Here is a 24,542-nt window from a genome sequence, read left to right on the forward strand (position 1 = left end):
CACCTTCCTGGAGTCCACAATCATCTCTTTAGTGTTGTTCACTGTGAGACTCAGGCTATTGTGTTTACACCAATCTACAAACTGAACATGCAGCCCTAGAGATCACCGGTGCTCAGATGATGGAGCCAGAGATGTTGGAAGTAGAATGTACTGGAAACAGTCAATGTTCTAGAGAGAGCGAGAGCACAAGAGCAAGAGAGCACGCGAGACAGAGTTGATTGAAGCTAGAAAATAGATCAGTAAATAGCAAATTTATAAGATAGCAGCAATAAAGATCTGCAATCATTAAACAAAAAGTGAGTTTAAGTACTTAATTTGAAGAGGATTGTTGTTTTTCCCCCCCCCCCAGTCTCCACTGAGCTTCGTTTATATGTTGTTGAGAGATAAAAGTGGAACTATGAGGGGGATTACGGTGACAAGCAACTGGAACTTTAGGTTCAGTTTTATGATTTTGGTGTACAGAGGTAGCAAACAGTTATGATACATTGTCCTCCCACATTTTAGAACTAAACACATGACAAAAAGCAACAAGGAACATGCACATCAACATAAGTGCATGAATCACACTACAGAGACACTACCATCAGGATGGATCATGTTGTAGTCTGACACTGACAACCAACCAAGTAATGAAATCCGAAGCATTACAAATGGAGCACAGTCTGTGGATGACACAGTAGCATAGCAGCTAACGTAATACCTTAGTGCTAGAGGCTGGGGTTCAATTCCCACCTGTCTGTAATGAGCTTGTACATTCTCCCTATGACTATGTGGGGTTTCTCTAGGTTCTCCAGTTTCTTGCCACATTCCAAAGGCATAGGTGTTAGTAAGTTATGGGCATGCTATAAATGGTAACACTTGCAGACTGACCCAGCACATCTTAGATTGTGTTAGTTTTTGATGCAAATGACACATTTCACTGTATGTTTCGACATACATGTGACATGTAAAGCTAATCTTTATCTTTAGGCAGTTTGCTAGAAGTCTAGCATGACATCTTGCACAAGCCAGAAATCTCCGACAGATATCCCATTCATCCTCTCAGTCAGATAATTGGAAGACAGTGTCTACAACTGAAGAATCGAATTAATACCAAATATTGTACATCTACTGTATAAAAGAACTAGAAAAATCAGCTGGGAATCAAACAAATCACTATCCAATTACTTCAACTACAAATTGATGAAAGAAATTAGGCGGGGTAAAATTGAAATAAACCATCACTAATAGTACAACAGTTCTGTGTTTAAGACATAACAATCTGGAAAAAAAAGAAACCAGAGGACTTCTTCCATGTTCTGCACTATATAAAAACAAAAGGCAACACCTTCTGAGGTGTAAATGAAAAAGAGAAAGACAACTACATTTTAAATAGTTTACATAAAACATGCAGCAACATTCCAATCAAGAATTCGGTATATATCCTCCATAGAAACAGAGAAAAAGGTAACACAGCTATGTAATTTTTTTCCCAATTACCTTATCCAAGCTCCTTTATCCTACTCACCCTCATTCTCAGTATGTTATAAATTTTATGTCACCATCAATCAAGACAATCAGAACATAGTTCTTCATGGGCATTACATGTGTCTCGTTACAAGATAGATAGCAATCCCATCAAGATTAATTCAATTACAAACTGAACCACAAACTACGGTCTTATACAGCTTACCCAAATAATGGTAAAATTCAACTTCAGTACAAACCAAATTATTTTCTTAGAATACAGTTCCAAATCTGCTTTGCTAATACTGTTAAGAGTAATAGTTGCTCATTTTCTCACCTGGGACTGATTGTTAGAAAGGGCACAAGATGAATGGCTACATTAACTTGCATATTCTTATAATAGCAACCAGCAATGCATTGTAATTGAACACAGGGCCATAGCGAGATTAAAGATTAAGAAAAAGTCATTCTCAATCCCAGTCACTATTTAATCCATTTGCTAGAAGTGTGCCTCCATTACAGATGACAATTTAATTCATAATTGTGTTTCAGCACTATTTGATTGATTATTGAGCAGGAGAATTCAGTCATAAATATAAAGCGACTATAATTATCAACCAGACAGGACCAGAATGGGCAATCTTTCTGGTCAAAGAGGAAAAATTGGGATTGACCAGTTGAGTATGCAAATTTGAAGGTAAGGTAAAAATACTTACTGTGGATTCCTTTTTCAAGAGCATCTTAAATCCTTTTGCCTTGTCCATATTTGAGCCTTCATGTAAGCTATCTGTAATACTTAAAAGTTGAAAGAATTCATCCACCTTTTTAGAAGATAGTCTTGGATCAGATGGATCTTTTTGGTTAGCTTGTTCATCTGCTGCTTTACCATATTCATAATCAGAATCTCCATTAGCTGTAGTATACCTGGAGAGAACGAATATGAACTACAGAGTAAATGTGCCAATTCTTCCTATTTATTTATTGATTGATTGATTGAGATACAGCACGGAATAGGACCTTCTGGCCCTGTAAGTCATGCTGACCAGCAACCCCAATTTAACCCTAGCCTAATCATGGGACATTTACAACAATCAATTAATCTACCAACTGGTACGTTTTTGGACTGTGAGAGGAAACCCATACGGACGTGTGAAGAATGCACAAACTCTTAATAGGCAGTGATGGGAATTGAACCTTGATCACTGGCATTGAAGAGAGTTGTGCTAACCACTACACTACCATGCTGCCTCAAGATAAAGTCTATGCTACTCCTCCTTCCAATGGTATTCAAAATTTGAAACAAGAGTAATATGACATGAATAACAAAGCAGAAGTAAATTCAAAGGAAACAGTAGAACCTGTGATAGTAACTAACACAATAGCAAACACGAGTAAAATTATCTCCAAACAGGAGATCATCATTATCCCACAGGACTCTTTAACTAGGGGCCAGAGAGGTGGTGCAACAACCCTTGATGAGTTGTTGCTCTACCTCTGAGTAGTACACAATGCATTCACAGTTTAGCAACTTCGAAGAAGTGGCAGCCTAGGCAGTAAAAGATGTGCAGATCCAGAGAATCTGCTTCATCCTAGATTCAGGTGTTGTTTCCATTACCCTTTACATTCTGGCATGCTGTCTAGATGGAGCACAGTCCCTTGGTGAATCAGGAGGCAATTACAATAGAACAGAGTTTCACACCTATAACATCCATTGCATTTGTTTGACTTATTTCAAATCTAGATGCCAGATTTCATGTGGAAATGGATGGCTGTATTGTCCGATGATCTGATTTGCAAATAGTTTCACTTTTGCCCCCAGGGTGATTTTACCATCATTAATCGATCAACTGAATAGAATTGTGGCTAAAACACCACCCCATGAAAAACTTGCATCAATGCCCTATGGCAGAGATAATTGGCTTCTTAACAAAGTCAAAGTAAATTTATTAAAGTAGGTTCATTTTATTAGAAACATAGACATAGAAAACCCACAGCACAATAAAGGCCCTTCAGCCCACGATGCTGTGCCGAACATGTACTTATTTTAGAAATTACCTAGGGTTATCTATAGACCTCTATTATTTTAAGCTCCATGTACCTATCCAGGAGTCTCTTAAAAGACCCTATCGTATCTACCTCCACCACCGTTGCCGGCAGCCCATTCCATGCAATCACCACCCTCCGTGTAAAAAAAAACTTGCCCTTGACATCTTTATTGTAGATATTTACAAAAAAAAGAATAGAATTAATGAAAAACTATACATAAACAAAGACTGATAAACAACCAATGTGTCAAAGACTAACTGTGCAAAAAAATACTGAAAATATGAGTTGTACAGTCCTTGAAAGTGAGTCAGTAGGTTATGGGCTCCATTCAGAGTTGAGGTAAGTAAAGTAATCCACACCAGTTCAGGAGCCTGATGGTTGTAAAGTAATGGTGGAGTGGGATCCAGGCTCCTGTGCCTCCTGCCCATTGGTAGTAGAAAGAACAGAGCATGGCCTGGAGAATGGGGGTCCATGATGATGGATGCTGTTTTCTTGTGGTAGACTTGTAAATGTGCTCAATCATGGGGAATGTGTTGCCGTGATGGACTGCACTATATCCACCACTTTCTGCAGACTGTTCTATTACTGGGCATTGGTATTTCCATATCAGACCATGATGCAACCACATCACAACTGTCATTGATGTAATGCAACGTATAATAAGTCCATCCAATGGGGATCATCCCCATGATCTCCTTACTGATGTCGTATGTGGCCCCTTTGGTGACTAACACAATCAAATTCTATCTTAAGATTAAGGGCAGCCAAACACATCTCAGTTTTGAAGTTACCTATGAAATCAGACAGAAGTTGGAGGATAGATGTTGCAAAACAGCTGTTTGCCAACCCTGCAGGGAGCCTACCAGAAAAGACATACTGCAATGATTTCACAGCACTTAGCTGGCAAGTTTTTCTGATAGCTAAATTACCGAAAAAAAAATCTGAGCAAAAGAATTAATCTACACTTTGAAAGGTAGGGGTTGATCAATAGTAGTTGACATGGCCTTGCTGCTGAAAAATTCTGTTGACTAACCTTGACTTAGCAAAATAAACCTTGGCTTTGCAATTCGCCTACCGGAACAACAGGTCAACAGCAGATGCCATCTCTCTGGCCCTACATTCCTCCTTAGAACACCTGGAGAATAAAGATGCATACATAAGGCTCCTTTTCATTGACTACAGCTCTGCCTTTAGTACCATCATTCCAAATAAACTGATTCCTAAGCTCTGGAACTTGGGCCTTAGCACTCAGATCTGCAGCTGGATCTTCAACTTCCTTTCAGACAGGACCCAGGCTGTAAAAATAGGGGACAAGCTCTCCTCTATAATCACTCTGAGCACCGATGCCCCACAAGGCTGTGTACTCAGCCCCCTGCTGTACTCACTGTACACGCATGATTGTGTAGCCAAGTTTCCATCAAACTCAATATAAGTTTGCTGATGACACAACAATTGTAGGCCGTATCTCAGGTAATGATGAGTTTGAGTACGGAGGGGAAATTAAGAACCTGGTGGCATGATGCAAAGACAATAACCTATCCCTCAACATCAGCAAGTCGAAGGAATTGGTTGTTGACTTCAGAAGGAGTAGCAGACCGCACGACCCAATTTTACATCGGTGGTGCGCAAGTGGAACAGGTCAAAAGCTTTAAGTTCTTTGGGGTCAATATCACAAATGACCTGACTTGGTCCACCCAAGCAGAGTTCACTGCCAAGGAGGCCCACCAGCACCTTTACTTCCTGAGAAAACTAAAGAAATTTGGCCTGTCCCCTAAAACCCTCACTAATTTTTATAGATGCACCATAGAAAGCATTCTTCTAGGGTGCATCACAACCTGGTATGGAAGTTGTCCTGTCCAAGACCGAAAGAAGCTACAGAAGATCGTGAACACGGCGCAGCACATCACACAAACCAATCTTCCATCCTTGGACTCACTTTACACTGCACGCTGTCGGAGCAGTGCTGCCAGGATAATCAAGGACACGACCCCCCCAGCCAACACGCTTTTTGTCCCTCTTCCCTCCGGGAGAAGGCTCAGGAGCTTGAAGACTCGTACGGCTAGATTTGGGAACAGCTTCTTTCCAACTGTGATAAGACTGCTGAAAGGATCCTGACCCAGATCTGGGCCGTACCCTCCAAATATCCAGACCTGCCTCTTGGTCTTTTTGCACTACCTTACTTTCCATTTTTCTACTTTCTATTTATGATTTATAATTTAAATTTTTAATATTTACTATCGATTTGTAATCCGGGGAGCGGGAAGCGCAGAATCAAATATTGCTGTGATGATTGTACGTTCTAGTATCAATTGTTTGGCGACAATAAAGTATAAAGTAAATTGAAGAGGATTATGTAGTCAATGTAAAATTTAGTAAGGCCATTGACAAGGTACTATATGGAAGACTCCATTAATAAGTGAGGACTGATGAAATCCAAGGCAATTTGGCAAACTGGATCCAACATTGACTTAGTAATAAGAAACAGGTTGTACGATTGAAAATATGTGACCAGTAGAGGCTCATTGGGGTCAAAATGGGACTCTTACAGATTTGGATGTGGATGCAGGAGCTATAATTAAGTTTGAAGATAACACCAAGAGAATAATTTTAGGTTACAGAATTACATTGATCTGCTGTTAAGATCATAAGACTATTAACCACTGGAGCAACATTAGGCATTCGGCCCGAGTCTGCTCCACTATTCAACAGCAGCTGACTTATTTTCCCCCTCAACCCCATTCCCCTATCTTATCCCTAATCTTTGACACCCTTACTAATTAATAACTTATAAACCTCCACTTTAAATATACCAAATCACATAGTTTCTACAGACATCTGGGGCAATGAATCTCTAAGATTCACAATACTCTAGCTGAAGAAATTCCGTATCATTTCTGTTCCAAAAGGACATCCTTCTATTTTGAGGCTGTGACCTATGGTTTAGACTCTCAAACTATTTGGTGCTTTCAATATTCGACAGAAGGTTGAAGGGAGAAGGAGATGAGTTATTAACTTCAAACTTTCTGCATAATCACTCAGACTTGAACTGCATGTGCGTGTAAGAGCTGTATAACTCATCTCCTTCTACTTTAAGCGACGAACTTATCAATCACCCCTGCTGGGGACACTTTTTGGAGGTCCAAGATCCGTATGCTCTACAACCGCTGGACTAAGTGTGTAAATGTAGGAGGGAACTATGTTGAAAAATAAATGTGCTAGGTTTTTTTAAATTGACTCCTTCTACCTTAGGCCACGAACTTATCAATCACCCCTCGTATCTTAGCCTCAAACCCTTCAATTCCATCAGCTGGATTATTAACATAAAACCTGAAAAGTAGCTAACCTCAAACTGACCCCTGCAGAACACAACTAGTTACCAGCAGCCAACCATGGAAAGCCCTCTTTTTTCACAGCATTACATCTATAATTGTTGTGATGTGATTGCATCACGGTCTGGTATTGCTAGTCAGCCAACCTTCTATCCATACTAGTTCTTTTCTTGTAATACCATGGGCTCTTTATCTTGTTTGGCACCTTTTAAGACCTTCTGAAAACACTATACAACAAAGATTTTGGGCTGCTGATCATGGAAATCATCACAAAATGTCACTATCATGCATCATTTTTTTAAAATTATCTATATATGTTATTTAAATTGTCATGTGTGACACCAAGCAGAGCTACCAGACAGATGATGTGAATGAGAGAGATAATGGAAGACAATGGAGAAACATTCAACATGCTATTAAGAGAGAAGAGCGAGATTAACCAGAAAGAAACACAATTCAGATATTGACAGACCAGTTGCTTTGAACTTGAACTGTTTGAAGTTTGATGGACAGGTGATACCCCAGCAGGGGGATAAAAAGAGCAAGTTTGCTAAGGCACAAGACACGCCACGAGACCCTGGAAAGAGCAGTGTGCCCCCACAAGTTGGTGAGAGTGTGGCGGATCGGTTCGCAGGAACCGATCAGACGCTCACAGGGTGGAAAGGTACGATTGGTGCGAACCTGGGGAGTGTGTCCGCCCTTGCCTGGGTGCCAGGTTCACCGCGGAAGAACGATCGTATCCGGAACGGAGGGGTCACAGTCGGTGACCACAGCGGGATTAGAAGACTTCAAAAGGTCTGCCCGAAACCAAATGCGAAGACATCAAAAGGTCTGCCTGAAACCAATTGCATCTCTCACTCTCTCTCTCCCCAACGGTACAACAACAGCGACTACTTCGAACAGCACTAAACTGAACTGAACTCTGTTTCACTTAAGACTGATCATTTTACCCCTAGACTGTGATAGAGCTTGGTTGATTCCTATTACCCTAGTTCTGTGTATATGTGTATAATATCATTGCTAACCTGTTACATTTATATCCTTACAATTAGTGTACTGTATTACTTATTTCTTTAATAAAACTTTATTAGTTCCTAGTAATCACAGACTCCGAGCGTTCCATTTCTGCTGGTTTGGCAACCCAGTTACGGGGTACATAACATAAGTGGGGGCTCGTCCGGGATTTTGAACGCCAAAATTGGGACTGGGTAAATTGATTGGGTTAAAATTCCCCAAAGAAAATAAAAAGGGCAAACAGCAGAAATGGAGATTGAGGAATTTTTAAAGGCGCCAACCTTGGAGGCATTAGAGAATGCCAGGAAATCAGAATTCGCGACTGTTGCAAAACGATTGAATCTTTTTAAGGGGAAGCCAACAATGAGGAGAGCGGAGATGCATAGAGCTATCATTGAGCATTATGTATCTAAAGGTGTGTTTCCCCACAGGGAGCTGGAGGTGGTGTCTATGAGCAAACCTGGTGGAGAAGCAGTGCAACTGCAGATGGAAAAATTAAGACTTGAGCACGAGTTCCGAGTAAAGCAGTTAGAACAGGAAGAGAGAGTACAGCAGTTAGAACGGGAAGAAAGACAGAAGGAAAGGGAGTTTGAGCTGGAGAAGTTAAGGATGACGCTAGAGAGGGGCCAAATGCCGAACCAAGGTGGAGGGTTCAGAGCGACCCAGGAGATTAGGTTGGTTCCCCCATTTGAGGAGGCCGATGTTGATCGGTACTTTCTACATTTTGAAAAAGTCGCTGCAAGTCAGGACTGGCCGAGGGATAAGTGGGCTGTTTTACTTCAGAGCGTACTTAAGGGGAAGGCTCAACAAGCTTACTCGGCGTTGTCAGCAGAAGATGCCCAGAGGTATGATGTGGTGAAAGAGGCTATACTCAGGATTTATGAGTTGGTCCCGGAGGCGTACCAGCAAAGGTTCCGGAATGTGAGGAAGTAGTGGGGCCACACGTATTTAGAGTTTGCCCGTGAGATTCAGATGTATTGTGAGCGTTGGTGCGCCTCGAAATGGATCACTGGGAATTATGACAGACTGCTACAGCTAATACTGATCGAGCAATTTAAAGGTTGTGTCCCTGAAGGTATGAGGCCCTATCTAGATGAGAAAGAGGCAGAAACCTTAGCCACGACTGCTAAGTTAGCGGATAAGTACGCGTTAACACACAAAGCAAAGTTTACCCCGAGTAACAGTTACCAGAAGGGTAGTCGAGAGGGCGGAGAAAGTCCGCCGGAAAAGCCAGAAAGTCAGCCGGGGACTAGTGAGAAGGATAAGGAAGACAGGAAGCAGTTTGGTAGGAAGTCTCCTGGGGTCGTATGCTATAATTGTGGGAAAGCCAGTCACATTGTGTCCAGGTGTTTTGCCCCAAAGAAGGAGACAGGGAAAGGAAAAACAATGACTCTGACTGGCTGTATTGAGCCGGCAAACAAACCGCTAGGGGAGAAGAGGTCTGATAGAGCTCAGGAAGGGCGCGAGAAGTTTATTTCGGCTGGATTGGTGTCAGTGAAGGAGGGGTCAAACCCAGTTCCAGTACGGATCTGGAGGGACACTGGGGCTTGTCAGTCATTGATCTTAAGGAGGGTGTTAGACTTCAGTTCAGAGACCGATACTGGGGAGGTCAGTGTGATAAAAGGCATTGGGAAAGGGACTGAAGCAATACCTTTGCACCAGATACACCTAAAAAATGACTTGGTCTCTGGACCGGTCACGATAGGGGTGAGGCCCGAATTACCGATGGAGGACGTGGAGGTCTTACTCGGTAACAACCTTGCAGGTGGAGATGTGTACCCAGCAGTAAAACTGACGAGCAAGCCTGCCAGGACTGAGGACCCGCCCATGGACTCACAGGTTTATCCCGTTTGTGCAGTAACTCTGCGCATGTCCAGAAAGGCTGCCAAAGCGAATGTAGATTTAGCTGAGACGTTTTTACCAGCCTTGTACCAGGAGAGGTTAGAAAGTGAGAAGAAGGAGCATAGTGGAGCGGAAGGAAGTGAGGGAGTTGCGATAGATTTATCATTAGCGAGGAAGGAATTTATACAGGCACAGGAACAAGACGAGGAGCTGATGGTTTTGACGGCGACAGCTCTCTCCGAAGCAGAAATAAAAAGGGAACCAGTGGGCTATTATGTGAAGGAGGGAGTACTGATGAGGAAGTGGAGATCAAGTACCGTGCCCGCAGATGAGGAGTGGGGGGTGGTACACCAAGTGGTAGTGCCGAAAATTTATAGGGACGAGATTTTTAACCTGACCCACAAGATACCCCTCGGTGGACATTTTGGGGTGAGGAAAACAGTCGATAGAATTATGAAAGAGTTTTACTGGCCGAACATGAGGAAGGATATTATTGAATATTGTAGACGGTGTCATTCCTGTCAGGTGGTAGGAAAGCCGAACCAGGTCTTGCCTAAAGCGCCCCTTTGACCGATACCCACTTTCGGGGAACCTTTTTCCCGAATAATTGTGGATTTTGTCCGTCCCCTGCTCAGAACTGCGAGTGGGCGAGAGTATGTGATGACTATGATGTGCGCCGCCAGCAGGTTTCCGGAGGCTGTGCCTCTGGCAAGTGTCAAGGCTCCCGCAGTGGTAAAGGCGCTTGTGAAATTTTTCACTATGGTGGGGCTGCCAAGGGAAATCCAGTCAGATCAGGGGAGTGTCTTCACATCTCACACATTCTGACGGATGTTAGATGAGATGGGAGCAAAACAGATTTTGGCCTCCACGTACCACCCGGAGTCCGAAGGGGCGTTGGAAAGATTCCACGCAACATTAAAGACCATGACTAAAATTTATTGTCAAGAGAACACTAGGGACTGGTATTTGCCGTAAGGGACACGGTTCAGGAGTCATTGGGGTTCAGCCCATTCAAGCTCATCTTCGGTCATCGGCCCAGAGGACCCCTGACCTTTCTGAAAGAGCAATGGTCCAATCCGTACAAGTCAATGTGATTATGTTTTAAAATTTCGTGAGAGGCTTAAAAGGATCTGTGACCTTGCCAAAGAAAATCTACAACACTCCCAAACTAAAATGAAACAATGGTATGATAGACGTGCCCGCGAACAAGTGTTTCAAGTTGGTGATAGGGTCTTAGTTCTGTTTCCAGTGGTAACCAACCCCCTCCAGGTGAGATTCCACGGTCCGTACAAAGTGATTAAAAAGATAGACTCTTTGAATTATGTTATCGAAACGCCGGACAGATGTAAGCCAACCCAATTAGTACACATTAATATGTTAAAAGCTTACCACGATCAGAAAGCAGATCTAGTCGCCGTTATCATAAAAATTAATGAGACTGGCGGTGCCAAATGATAAGGGGAAAACCCATCTTGAAAAGATAAATATGGTGCCGACCAGATTGGAGAACTCTATTGTTTTGGCCAACTTTGCTGATAAGGTCTCTCACTTAACCCCTGAACAGAGCGAGCTGCTGATAAAGCTAATTAACCGGCATGCAGATTTATGTCCGGATGTCCCGAGGCGATGCAAGGGGATGGTACATGATGTTGCTGGCTGATTATTGTTGGACACCTAAGCAAGAAATCTCAGACACTAAGTACAAGTGAAAATCATCATCAAATTATTTTTAGCTTAGTTGAACTGTTGCAAAGCATCAGCAACGTTAAACATTTAAATACATTATATTCAATAAAAGTTAACTGTTTCTCCAAATTCCTACGTGGAACAAATAGTCTGAAATTACATTTAGTTTCAAGCAGTCTATCATAACCAGATTATATTCAAAAAAAGTTAACTTCTTGTTTCTTCAAATTCCTACGTGATACAAGTAGTCTGAAATTACATTTGGGTTCAGTTTCAAGCAGTCTATCATAACCAACAAACATTTCTGAGGAAGCAACACTTCTGAAAAAATTTGCTCTCCACTGAGATCCAAGTTACCAACACCCACTAACTCTCTTTAGGCTATCCTATCTATTGTTTCCTCAAAGATTTCCAATAGATTTGGCAGGTAAGATTTCCCCTTAAGGAAACAATGTTGACCTCTGCTAATTTTATCAAAATGTCACCAAGTACCTGCAACCTCATATTTAATAATGAAGTCTAACATCTTATCAACCACTGATGTCAGGCTAACTGGCCTATTATTTTGCCTCCCTCCCTTCTTAAAGAGTGGAGTGGCATTTGCAATTTTCTTGTCCTCCTGAACCAATCCAGAATCTAGTGAGTCTTGAAAGATCATACAATGTCACAGCAGTGTCTTCAGCTATGTCTTTCAGAATAATGGGCAGTAGTCCATCTGGTCCAGGTGATTTACCTACCTTCAGATATTTCAGCTTCCAAAGTAATCTCAACTACATTCACTTATGCCCAATACTCAAATTTCTGGCATGTTGCTGATGTCTTCCACAGCGAAGACTGATACAAAATATTTATTCAGTTCATCTGCCATCTTTGTCCTCTATTACTAACACATCAGCCATCATTTTCCGATGCCCCTCACACCTTGCCGTTATACATCTGAAAAAACTTTTGGTACCAGCCGTTATTATTATGGTTAGCATACCCTTGTATTTCATCTTTTCTGTCCATATTACTTTTTTGATACCTTTCACTGGTTTTTAAAAGCTTCCCAATCTTCTAGCTTTCCACTACCTTTTTCTATATTGCATGTCCTCTATTTTGCATTTTTGCTGTCTTTGACTTCTTTTGTCAATCATGGTTGCATCAAGCTCCCTTTAGAATGCTTCCTCTTCTTTGGGATGAACCAATCCTGTGTCTTCTGAACTACTCCCAGAAACTCCAGCCATTGCTGCTCTACCATCATCCCTGCTAGTATCCATTTACAATCAACTTTGGTCAGCTCCTTTCTCATGCCTCTGTAGTTAACTTTACTCAACTGTAATACTGATATATCCTATTTTAGCTTTACCCTCTTAAACTACACATTATGATCGCTGCCTCCTAAGGGTTCTTTTATTTTATGTTCTCTAATTACATCTGGTTCATTACACAGCACTCAATCCAGAATCGCCTTTTCCTTAGTAGACTCGACCACAAGCATCTCTAAAAAGGTCTCTCAAATTCCTTCTCCTGAGGTTCAGCAGTAATCTGAATTTCCCAATCTAGCTGCATATTGAAATCCCCCATTACCATCATAATATTGCCCATTTTACATGCCTTTTCTATTTCCTGTTGTAATTTGTATCCCACATTCTGGCTACTGTTCAAGGGTCTGTATATGACCCCAAACAGGGTGTTTTTTTTTAAACCCCTTGCAGTTTCTTAATTCTACCCACAAGGAATCTACATCTTCTGATCTTATGTCACTTCTTTCTTGGGATCCGATTTCCTATTTTTTTTTAAATCAATAAAGCCACTCCCACCCTCTCTGCCCACCAGTGTGTCTTTTTGATACAAGTATGTCCTTGGATATTAAGCTCCCAGCTGTGATCTTCTTTCAATCATGACTCTCTCTCATGCACTCCCCTTCCATTTTACTTTTTCCATACTTTTCCCAAGCCGTTGAACCCCACCCTACTACTATTTAGGTTGGGTTAAAGCCATAGTTACGTGATTCACCAGGACCCTGGTCCCAGCATGGCTCAGATGGAGCTAGTCCCATAGCAACAGTTCCCTCCTTCCCTTGTAGTATCGATAGTCCAGAAATTTGAACCCACTTCTCCCACACGAATCACTGAGCCACGCGTTTAGCTCTCTGATCTTATTAACCTTGCCAATTTGCTACAACTCAGGTAAAAAACTATAAATAATCATATTTGTGATTCTGCATTTTAATTTAGTCTCTAGCTGCTCAAATTCATTCAACAGAACCTCTTTCCTATTGGACAGGCTCAAGACTGAGGCTCTTCCAGCACTATCTCTTGAATCCCTCTGCTTGCCTCATTCATAGTCACACCCTTTTGTCCCCGGCCACAGACTGCATTTGAAGTTATAATCTAATGGGTTAGGTGCCTTGCCCTGATGCAACACAGTGTTTGAAGCTCAGATGTCAGGGCATCATCTAAGAGCCTGCATTCCTTGAATAATCAACACTTGGTCAGCAGAAACCGCAATAAGGTCCACCAGCTCTCACATCATGCGCCTATAACACATCACCTGATCATGCATTCCTACTTTATTTAATTAGCTGTAATTTGGTACTTGTTTAGTCAACTATGATAAAATATAACTATTCTTACCAGCTACACACCTATGACTCCTTGCTGAAGCATCTTGAGCCAAAGCTTCAGACGTTAGACTCCAACACTGTCCGACTCACACAATGGCTGATGCAACGTGGCACCTGGGACCGTGGCCTCCACCGCTTCTCATCGAAGCCACTTGAGCCAAAGCCTTGGTCCCCCACTCTAAAGTAGGAATGCATGATCTGACAACGGCTGATCCCACAATGGGCACTCTGTGTAAACTTCACTTTTTATTGGCCCAAATGATGTTCACATGCAAGGTGACTTGCTATTTTCAGTATATATAGCTCCTACAACCATATTATAGTGTTACATACCTCAAGGAGATCTTGTGATTTTTTTTGAGACAATGATGTAATGGTCTTTTGGAGGTCGCCTGATGTAGTTTTCCCAGGATATAAATTTCAAACTAAAATTAAACATTTCAAGCACCTTAAATAAATAAGGCCATTCTACTCTATCAAAAGCTTTCTCGGCATCTAAAGAAATAACACACTCAGGAACATTTTGTGAGGGAGTATAAACGATATAATATAACAGTATAAACTGTTATATTACTCCCCTGTAGCCTCGGTTCGTACTAACTCCTTAAACTCACCTTTTTTTCCTCTCTTTCGTGGTACTCGACAAGGCTGTCCTCTTAGTCCCCTATTATTTGATATTGCATTAGAACCTCTTGCAATTGCTATTCGAGAATCTTTAAATATTACTGGGATAACTCGGGGATTAAAGTCCCATAAATTATCACTCTATGCTGATGATTTACTTTTATATATTTCTAATCCTGAGAGATCCATTCCTGCTGTTTTAGAGTTATTAGCACAATTTGGTCTTTTCTCAGGTTATAAATTAAATCTTAGTAAGAGTGAACTTTTTCCGATTAATAAACATCTTCCCTTATATTATAAATTTCCATTTAAATTGATTAATAATTACTTTTCATATCTTGGGATTAAAATTACTTGTAAACATAAAGATTTATTTAAGACTAACTTTTTACCATTAATAGACCATATTACTCAACTTTCATCTAAATGGTTTCCCTTATATTTAACTTTGATTGGTCGTATTAATGCAGTTAAGATGTTTTTTTTGCCAAAATTTTTATATGTGTTTCAGGCATTACCAATTTTCGTTCCTAAATCTTTTTTTGATAAAGTTGACTCTAAAATTTCTTCATTTATTTGGCAGAACAAGAATCCGAGACTGGGTAAAATACATTTACAGAAAGCTAAGAGAGATGGAGGTTTAGCATTACCTAACTTTAGATTTTATTATTGGGCTATTAATATTCGACATATGAAATTTTGGTTACTTGATCGGGACATACTATTTATTCCTAAATGGGTAGCATTGGAATTACAATCTGTTCAGGGTTATACACTTGGTTCTATTTTAGGCTCCTCTCTTCCTTTTGATTCGAAACGTCTTAAGCAGGTCTCTAACCCGATAGTTAAATATGCTTTGCGCATTTGGTTTCAATTCAGAAAATTTTTTGATCTTAATCAATTCGGGTTAGCGATTCCTATTTTAGGTAACATATTTTTTCCTCCCTCTTTTACGGATCGCGCTTTTCAAACTTGGAAGACTAAGGGTATTTTACGGTTTTTGGATTTATTTTTAGATGGTTCCCTTATGTCTTTTGAACAATTATCTAACAAATATAACTTATCAAGAATACATTTTTTTAGATATTTACAAGTTAGAAATTTCCTAAGTACTATACTTACTTCCTTTCCAATGCTTCCTCCTATATATATTTTAGATTCGATAATTAACCTTAATCCATGTCAGAAAGGTGCATCGGCTATGATTTATAATATTATTATGAAACTTAGGAAAGCTCCATTTGATAAGATTAGGGTAGATTGGGAACAGGAATTGGGGCTTACCATTTCTGTGGATGATTGGGGGCAGATTTTACAATTAGTTAATACTTCCTCTATTTGTGCTAAACATTCCCTAATTCAATTTAAAGTGGTTCATAGAGCACATATGTCCAAAGATAAGTTAGCGCGTTTTTACTCGCATATTAATCCTTTCTGTGATAGATGTTCGGGGCAGATAGCCTCTTTAACTCATATGTTTTGGTCTTGCCCTACTTTGGAAACTTTTTGGAGAGATATTTTCAATATTATTTCTAAGGTATTAAATATAGATATCTCTCCTCACCCTATTACTGCTATCTTTGGACTACCTAAAATTTCTAGTAATCTTTCCCCTTCAGCCCGTAGAATGATTGCATTTCTTACTTTAATGGCGAAAAGATGTATTTTACAACATTGGAAAGAGCTTAATGCTCCAACTACCTTTTTTTGGTTTTCTCAGACGATTTTATGTTTGAATCTGGAGAAAATTAGAAGTAACCTTTATGATTCTTCATTTAAATTTGAACAGATTTGGGGACCTTTTATTCGATATTTTCATTTAATGTAATATTTACCCTTCTTGTTTTCTCTTCACTGTTTTAATGGAGGTCGGGATTGAGGACGTGATTTTAAGTTTAACTCTGTTTGGTTTCAAGTTAGCCCATTGCTTTGCTTTGCTTTTAGTTAGTTGCACGGTGGGTTTTTTTTTGGGGTTTTTTTTTTCTTTTTTTCCATTGATATATATAAAATCTAGTATACTATTATGTTATCTTGGTTTCTTATGCTTAAATTACATTGTTTGTAGTATTTTCTTTTTGGTATTGTTATCTTTTGGAATTTTATTATACTTTAACATTGTATTAATGTTTATATGGCTTACCTTTTTTGTATACTTACTCAATAAAAAGATTTAAAAAGAAAGAAAAGATGTAGTTTTCCCACTGATGTGAGGTCACGTGATGACATGTTCACCCTCAACCCTATTCTCCTGCCTTTTCCCCCATAAGCTTTGACATCCTGCCTAATCAAGAACTTATCACCCTCTGCTTTAAATATACGCAATGACTTGGCCTCCACAGTTATCCGTGGCAATAATTTCCACAGATTCACTACCCTCTAGCTAAAGAAATTCATCCTCATCTCTGTTCTAGATTGACGTCCCTCTATTCTGAGGTGGTACTCTGGTCCTACACCCACACACTATACGAAACATCTTCTCCACATCCACTTTATCTAGGCCTTTCAATATTTGATAGGTTTTTAATGAAATCTCCCTTCATTCTTCTAAACTCCAGTGAATACAGCCCTGGAGCCATCAAATGCTCCTCATACATTAACCCTTTAAATTTTCGGAATCATTCTTGTGAACCTCCTCTGGACCCTCTCCAAGGCCAGGACATCTTCTCTTAGATAGGAGGCCCAAAACAGTCCACAATACTCCAAGTGTGTTCTGACCAATGCCTTATAAAACCTCAGCATCATATCCTTGCTCTTACATTTTTGTCCTCTTGAAATAAATGCAAACATTGTATTTGTCTTTCTTACCACCAACTCAACCTGCAAATTAAACTTTAGGGAATACGCCACAAGGACTCTCAAGTCACTTTGCACCTCTAATTTTTGAATTTCCTCCCCATTTAGAAAATAATCTACATCTTTTTTCCTTCTACTGAAGTGCATGATCACACACTTCCTTATACTATACTCCATCTGCCACTTTACCCATTCTCCCAATCCATCCAAGACATTCAGCAGACCTCCTGCCTCCTCACACTGCCTGTCCCTTCACCTATCTTTATATCATCTGCGAACCTGGAGTCAGCCATCAATTCCATCATCTAAATCATTGATATATAGCATGGAAAAAAAAAAGAGTGGTCCAAATACCAACCGTTCGAGAACACCACTAGTCACCGGCAGCCAACTAGAACAGGACCCCCTTATTCACAGTACTTGTCTTCTGGGGGTGTATGGGGTGTCAGAGAGGGGTAGCACCTCTGGTGGAGGTACATGTCACGTCCTTTTCTTTTTCCAATATTTTTATTAATTTACATACAAGAATACAGGAAAAAAGTAGACATCAATACATTATACTAAATCGCATATAAAGACTCCTTACCTTATATTCATACAAGTTAATCAATTTGTAACATTGAAATATAGTAATTTTATTATATAAAAAAAATCTAACCCACTACCAAGACCGAAGCTGATTAGTAAAGGAAAAAAAGGGAAAAAAATTATTAGTCATCATCTGTGCTTTAACAGCAAATCAAAGGTTTTGAAAATAATTCAGAAAAGGTCCCCACAATGTTTGAAAGTCTTGACTAGATTCAGAGATTGAACATCGAATCTTCTCTAAATTTAAACATGACATCACATCACGTAACCATTGGGCGTAAATATGAGGGGCCGCATCATTCCATTTAAGCAAAAGCGTCCTTCTGGACATAAAAGACATAAAAGCCAAAATGAGCAAGTCAGATGACTCCAAAATAATATACTTTCCTCCAACAATACCAAATAAAGTGGTCAAAGGATTAGGCTTAAAGTTTACTTTAAAAAGTATCGAGAAAATTTGAGATACTTCTTCCCAAAATTTTCCAAGACTCAGGCATGTCCAAAACATATGAATGAATGAAGCTTCTCCATTATTACATTTATCACAATACGGAGGTATATCGAAATAAAAATGAGACAACTTATCCTTAGTCATATGGGTCCTATGGACCACTTTAAATTGTCGGAGAGTGGCGAGCACATAACGATGAAGTGTTAACCAATTTAAAAATTTGATTCCAAGTTTCCTCAGAAATTGAAGTAAATCTTGTTCCCAAAGATTTTTAATTTTATCTAAAGGAACACTTCTCAATCCCAGCAGCATATTATAAATATTAGAAATAGATCCATTATAAAAAGGTTTCAAATTAAAGATTACATCTAGTAGATTCTTATCAGGACTTTTAGGAAATGTACTTATTTGAAACCGTAAAAAATCTCTTATTTGTAGGTACAGGTGTCCCCTGTCTTTCAAACGTTCGCTTTACGAAACCTCACTGTTATGAAAGACCTACATTAGTTACCTGCTTTCGTTAACAGAAGGTGTTTTCACTGTTACGAAAAAAGGCAGCGCGCAGTAAAAAGCAGCGCGCGCCCCGAGTAGCCGCTCCTCCCCCAGATTCGGAACTGCATTCTTGCCGGCACTGCTTAAACACGTGCCTGTGAGCAGCCGTTAGCAAGATGAGTTCTAAGGTATCGGAAAAGCCTTAAGGAGCTCGTAAGGGTGTTACACTTAGCGTAAAACTAGACATAATTAAGTGTTTCGATCGTGGTGAACGAAATAAGGACAAAGTGAGTTTGGCTTGGGGAAGTTGACGAAGATGATGTTGAAGAGGTTTTGGCATCCCATGACCAAGAACTGATAGATGAAGAGCTGATGCAATTGGAAGAGGAAAAGATAACAATCGAAACCGAATACAGTAGCAAATGGACCGAAAGTGGAGTTGTCCAGGAACTGAACGTGAAGCAACTGCGTGAAATTTTCACTGCAATGATAAAGTACAACTTTAATTTTGAAAGGGTACGTCAGTTTAGGGCATATTTGCAGGATGGTTTGAGTGCTTACAAAGAACTGTATGATCTAAAAGTGCGTGAGGCTAAGCAGTCAAGCAAGCCTTCCACATCAGCCACAGCAGACGATGAACCTCGACCTTCGACATCGAGGCAGGCAGACATAGAAGAAGATGACCTGCCTGCCCTGATGGAAACAGATGACACCCCAGTGTCCCACCACCCCAACCCCCGGGCCGCGGACAGATACCGATCCACGGAGAATGCAGCGGTAGCCGGGAGGCACCCAGAACATTTTTAAGAAAAAAGCCGAAATAAACAAGCTAATTAATTAGGTTTATTTTGGCTTTTTTCTTAAAGATGTGCTGGGTGCGTCCCGGCTACCGCTGTACCCCTGCATGCTTCGCGGATCGGTATCAGTTCGCTGCCCGGACGGTGGGTACCACTGCACTACCCCAACCTCCGACGAATCAGCCTAACACACCATCATCAGTGTGCTTAGCGCTGTCTGCCCGATTTCCATCAGTGACACTACACCGTACATACATTATTTCTACTTTACATAGGCTGTGTATTTTTATGTGTTATTTGGTATGATTTGGCAGCTTCATAGCTGAAAGGTTACTGGAGAGCGCTTGCGCCATGTTTCTGCCGAGAGCGTTTGCATGAGATTTTCACTATGGAGAACAGTGTGGCAATGATTGTGGAAAAGTATTTCTACTTTATATAGGCTGTGTATTCATCATATCATTCCTGCTTTTACAATAGGTTACTGTTATTTTAGGTTTTATGTGTTATTTGGCATGATTTGGTAGGTTATTTTTGGGTCTGCGAACGCTCACAAATTTTCCCCATATAAATTATTGGTAATTGCTTCTTCGCTTTATGACATTCCGGCTTACAAACCGTTTTATAAGAATGCTCTACCTTCGGATGGTGGGGGAAACCTGTATCAAAAAAAATGAGTTTTGGGTAAACTATATTTAGTTGACAGTTGTTCAAATGAAAAAAGACTTCCCTCTACAAACAAGTCCTGAAAGCATTTGATACCTAATCTATCCCATTCTTTAAAAGCCACATCAATCATAGAGGGTTTCAAAAAAAAAATTAGACAAAATGGGACTTGAAGGAGACAATCTCAATAAGCCAAAGTATTTTTGGAATTGTATCCAAATTTTCATAGTGTGTTTAACTACCAGATTATCAGTTAACTTACTCAGAGACAAAGGGAGTGAGGATCCAAGAAGAAAAATAATAGGGAACTTATTAACAGAGTCAGCTTCTAAAAAAAACCCACATCGAGCAATCCTCATGATTTATGTAATATAACCAGAATGTAAGATTTCTTATATTAACTGCCCAATAATAAAATCTAAAGTTTGGTAAGGCTAATCCTCCATTCTTTTTATCTTTCTGAAGATGAATTTTGTTTAATCTAAAATGCTTATTCTTCCAGATATAAGAAGATATAATACAGTCAAGGGAATCAAAAAAGGACTTAGGAATAAAAACCGGCAATGCCTGAAAAAGATATATAAATTTAGGTAATATATTCATTTTGATAGAGTTGATTTGACCAATCAGAGATAACGAAAGAGGCGACCAATTTGATAGTATCCTTTTTCTGTGATTCAATAGAGTAAGAAAATTTTCTTTAAATAGACACTTATAGTTTTTAGTGATTGTTACACCTAAGTAGGTAAATTGATTTCTTATAATTTTAAAAGGAAGGTTAGAACTTGTTGGTATCAAATTGTTCAGGGGAAAAAGTTCACTTTTATATAGGTTTAATTTATAACCTGAGAACTGGAGAGTAAAGAAAGCACATGGGGTAATGAAGTCTCAACATTAGAAATAAATAGCATCAAATCATCAGCATACAGCGAGACTTTATGAATAGTGTCTCTCCTTAAAATACCGGTGATATCATTAGATTCTCCAAAGGCAATGGCTAAGGGTTTTAAGGCTTAGTATGAGGAAGGGGCTAGAAAAGGTGCCCTAAACATTGCCTGCTTCATTACACCCTGGCCAGTTTACCACGTCTGGTGGGGATCCTATCTTGGCGGTCAAACACAACAATACGCAAGGTGACACCGCTCACCATTGGTACTTGGAACGTGCGCACACTATAGGACAACCCTACAACAAACAGACCAGAAAGATGAACAGCTTTAGTTGCCGGAAAGCTTGCAAGATATAACATTGACATTGCAGCCCTGAGTGAGACTCGCCTTGCCAACATAGGTCAGCTGACTGAAACTGGAGGTGGATACACTTTTTTCTGAAGTGGTCGTGGCAGCAATGAGCGTCGTGATGCTGGAGTTGGATTCGCCGTCAGGAGTCACCTTGTTCGGAAACTTGCCAGTCTCCCCAAGGGTGTGAACGATGGGCTCATGACACTACAGCTTCCGCTACAGAATAGAAGTCAAGCCACCCTGATCAGCGCCTATGCCCCCACGATGACCAACCCGGACGAGACAAAAGACAGGTTCTATGAAGAACTAGACGCCCTACTATTAGTAGTGAGCAGCACTGACAAGCTGATCTTGCTCGGCGACTTCAATGCAAGAGTAGGGTGCGATTCTGCAGCCTGGCAGGGAGTCGTTGGGAGTCATGGAGTGGGCAAATGTAACAGTAACGGCCTACTCTTACTAAAGACCTGTGCAGCACACGACCTGCTCATCACCAACACAACTTTCCGCTTGCCTACCCGTAAGAAGACCTCCTGGATGCACCCCCGCTCTAAGAACTGGCATCTTATCAACTATGTCATTGTCAGGAGAAAAGACAGGCAGGATGTCAGAGTGACCAAGGCCATGTGTGGCGCTGACTGCTGGACGGATCACAGGCTCGCTGTCTCCAAAATGAAGCTCCGCATCAAACCCAAGAGGCGACCACAAGGAAGCAAGGCAATGAAAAGGATTAATGTGGCCAGGCTGAAGAACCCCAGCATTGCTTCAGCACTGGTTGAAGATTTAGAAACCAAGCTTTCTGACCCACACCTTGCAGGCAGCGCTGTGGACGACTGGGATCGCTTCAGGGATGCTGTCCATTCATCTGCACTAAAGATGCTAGGGCTCTCTACCCACAAGCAGCATAACTAGTTCGATGAGAATGATGAGGAGGTACAGGGTCTACTTGTTGAAAAGCACCGCCTTCATCATGCCCATCAGTCTGCCGACCTCAGTCTCTCGGGAGCTCCCCCCTCCTGAGTATAGATGGTACAACTCTCATTGCAGAGAAGGTTCAGATCCTGCAGAGGTGGGCTGAACATTTTGAAGCCCTTGTCAACCAACCATCATCTATTGACGATGAGGCGATAGACAGGATTCCCCAGGTCGATATCAACAGCGCCATGGATGACCCACCGGTAGTAGCTGAAGTCACGAAAGCTGTCAGCCAGCTATCCAGCGGCAAAGCCCCAGAGGCAGACGCCATACCTGCAGAGATCTGCAAAGCCGGTGGTCCTGTACTTATACAGAAGCTCACCGATTTCTTCCAGTCTTTTTGGAAGCAAGGATCCATTCCTCAGGAACTTAAAGATGCATCCATCGTACACCTCTACAAGAGGAAGGGCAATCGACCAGTATGCGACAACCACCGAGGAATCTCGCTGCTCTCCATCGCAGGAAAATCCCTTGCAAGAGTCCTGCTAAATCATCTGGTCACTCATCTGGATCTGGGCCTGCTGTCAGAGTCACAGTGTGGCTTTCACAAAGGCCTATTGGCATGATTTTTGCCACGCACCAACTTCAGGAGAAGTGTCAGGAGCAGAATTGCGAACTCTACACAACTTTTGTTGACCTCACGAAAGCCTTCGACACTGTCTGCCAACAAGGCCTGTGAAGGATCATGTCAAAGTTCGGCTGCCCCGCCAAATTCATTCAGATGGTATGCCAGTTCCATGATGGCATGATGGCCAGAGTGCTGGACGGCGGAGAATCCTCTAGGGCGTTCCTAGTCACCAATGGTGTCAAGCAGGGCTGTGTGCTCACACCCTCACTGTTCAGCATGATGTTTTCTGCCATGCTGAATGATGTCTTCCAGGACAGTGATGCTGGAATCAGCCTCAAGTACAGAGTGGATGGGCTCTTCAACCTGAGGAGACTTCAAGCTATTACCAAAGTGAAGGAGACTGTTCTCAGAGACTTCCTCTTTGCCGATGACTGCGCCCTGTATGCTGGCTCGGAGCCAGAGATGCAATATGGACAAATTCTCCATGGCTTGTGACAACTTTGGACTTACCATCAACATCAAAAAGACTGAAGTCATGCACCAGCCTGCCGCTCATGCACCGTACACAGAACCAAAAATCACAATCAAAGGACAAAAACTACAGGCAATTGACCAGTTTACTTACCTTGGCAGCACCCTCTCCCGAGCAGTGACTATTGATACAGAAGTTAATTGCAGAATAGCAAAAGCAAGTTCTGCTTTCGGTTGACTGCGCTCCACTGTATGGGAATGCCAAGGAATCAGTCCAGCAGCAAAACCGAAGGTCTACAGAGCCATGGTACTCACTACCCTCCTGTATGCCTGTGAAACGCGGACTGTGTATTGAAGGCATGCAGGACAGCTCAACCATTTCCACATGACGACTTCGCAGAATATTAGGCTTCAGATGGCAAGATAAAGTACCAGACACTGAGGTTCTCTCTAGAGCAAGTCTACAATCAGTCCACACATTGCTGATGAGAGCACAGACCGGGTGGGCAGGTCATGTCATCCGCATGCCAGACGAGCGCATATCCAAGCAGCTCCTTTTTGGGGAACTCTCTGCTGGAAGACGCTCGCATGGAGGGCAGAAGAAACGTTACAAAGACACACTAAAGGCCTCTCTGAAGTCGCTTTACATAGACACGACCACCTGGGAAACGCTGGCACAAAACCGCCCTACCTGGCGCAGCCTTATCCACAAGGGCTGTCAAGCTTACGAAGCAAGGCGCATTGCTGGAGCACAACATAAGCGCGAGCTGTGCAAGTCCAGAGCCACCAACACAACAACTGCAGTGCCTACACATGTCTGCCCAACACGTGCCAGGACATTTCATACCCGAATTGGCCTGACCAGTCATCTTCGGACACACCGCATCCAGTCTCAAAGTGACTAATGGTGT

The 24,542-nt window shown here is 41.3% G+C and overlaps 1 protein-coding gene across 3 annotated transcripts in view; it reads right to left on the reverse strand.

Annotated features, from left to right (window-relative positions):
- The window catches only part of LOC134360215 (regulator of microtubule dynamics protein 3-like), a 340,314-nt gene that overhangs the window by 275,983 nt on the left and 39,789 nt on the right, over positions 1-24,542 (reverse strand). For all 3 annotated transcript variants that reach the window (XM_063074500.1, XM_063074414.1, XM_063074327.1), the window contains one exon: positions 2,163-2,370. In XM_063074500.1, coding sequence (XP_062930570.1) covers positions 2,163-2,370 — 208 coding nt within the window. The remainder of the gene's footprint in view (positions 1-2,162; positions 2,371-24,542) is intronic.

The sequence above is a fragment of the Mobula hypostoma genome, chromosome 1, assembly GCF_963921235.1.
Source record: "Mobula hypostoma chromosome 1, sMobHyp1.1, whole genome shotgun sequence".
NCBI lineage: Eukaryota > Metazoa > Chordata > Chondrichthyes > Myliobatiformes > Myliobatidae > Mobula > Mobula hypostoma.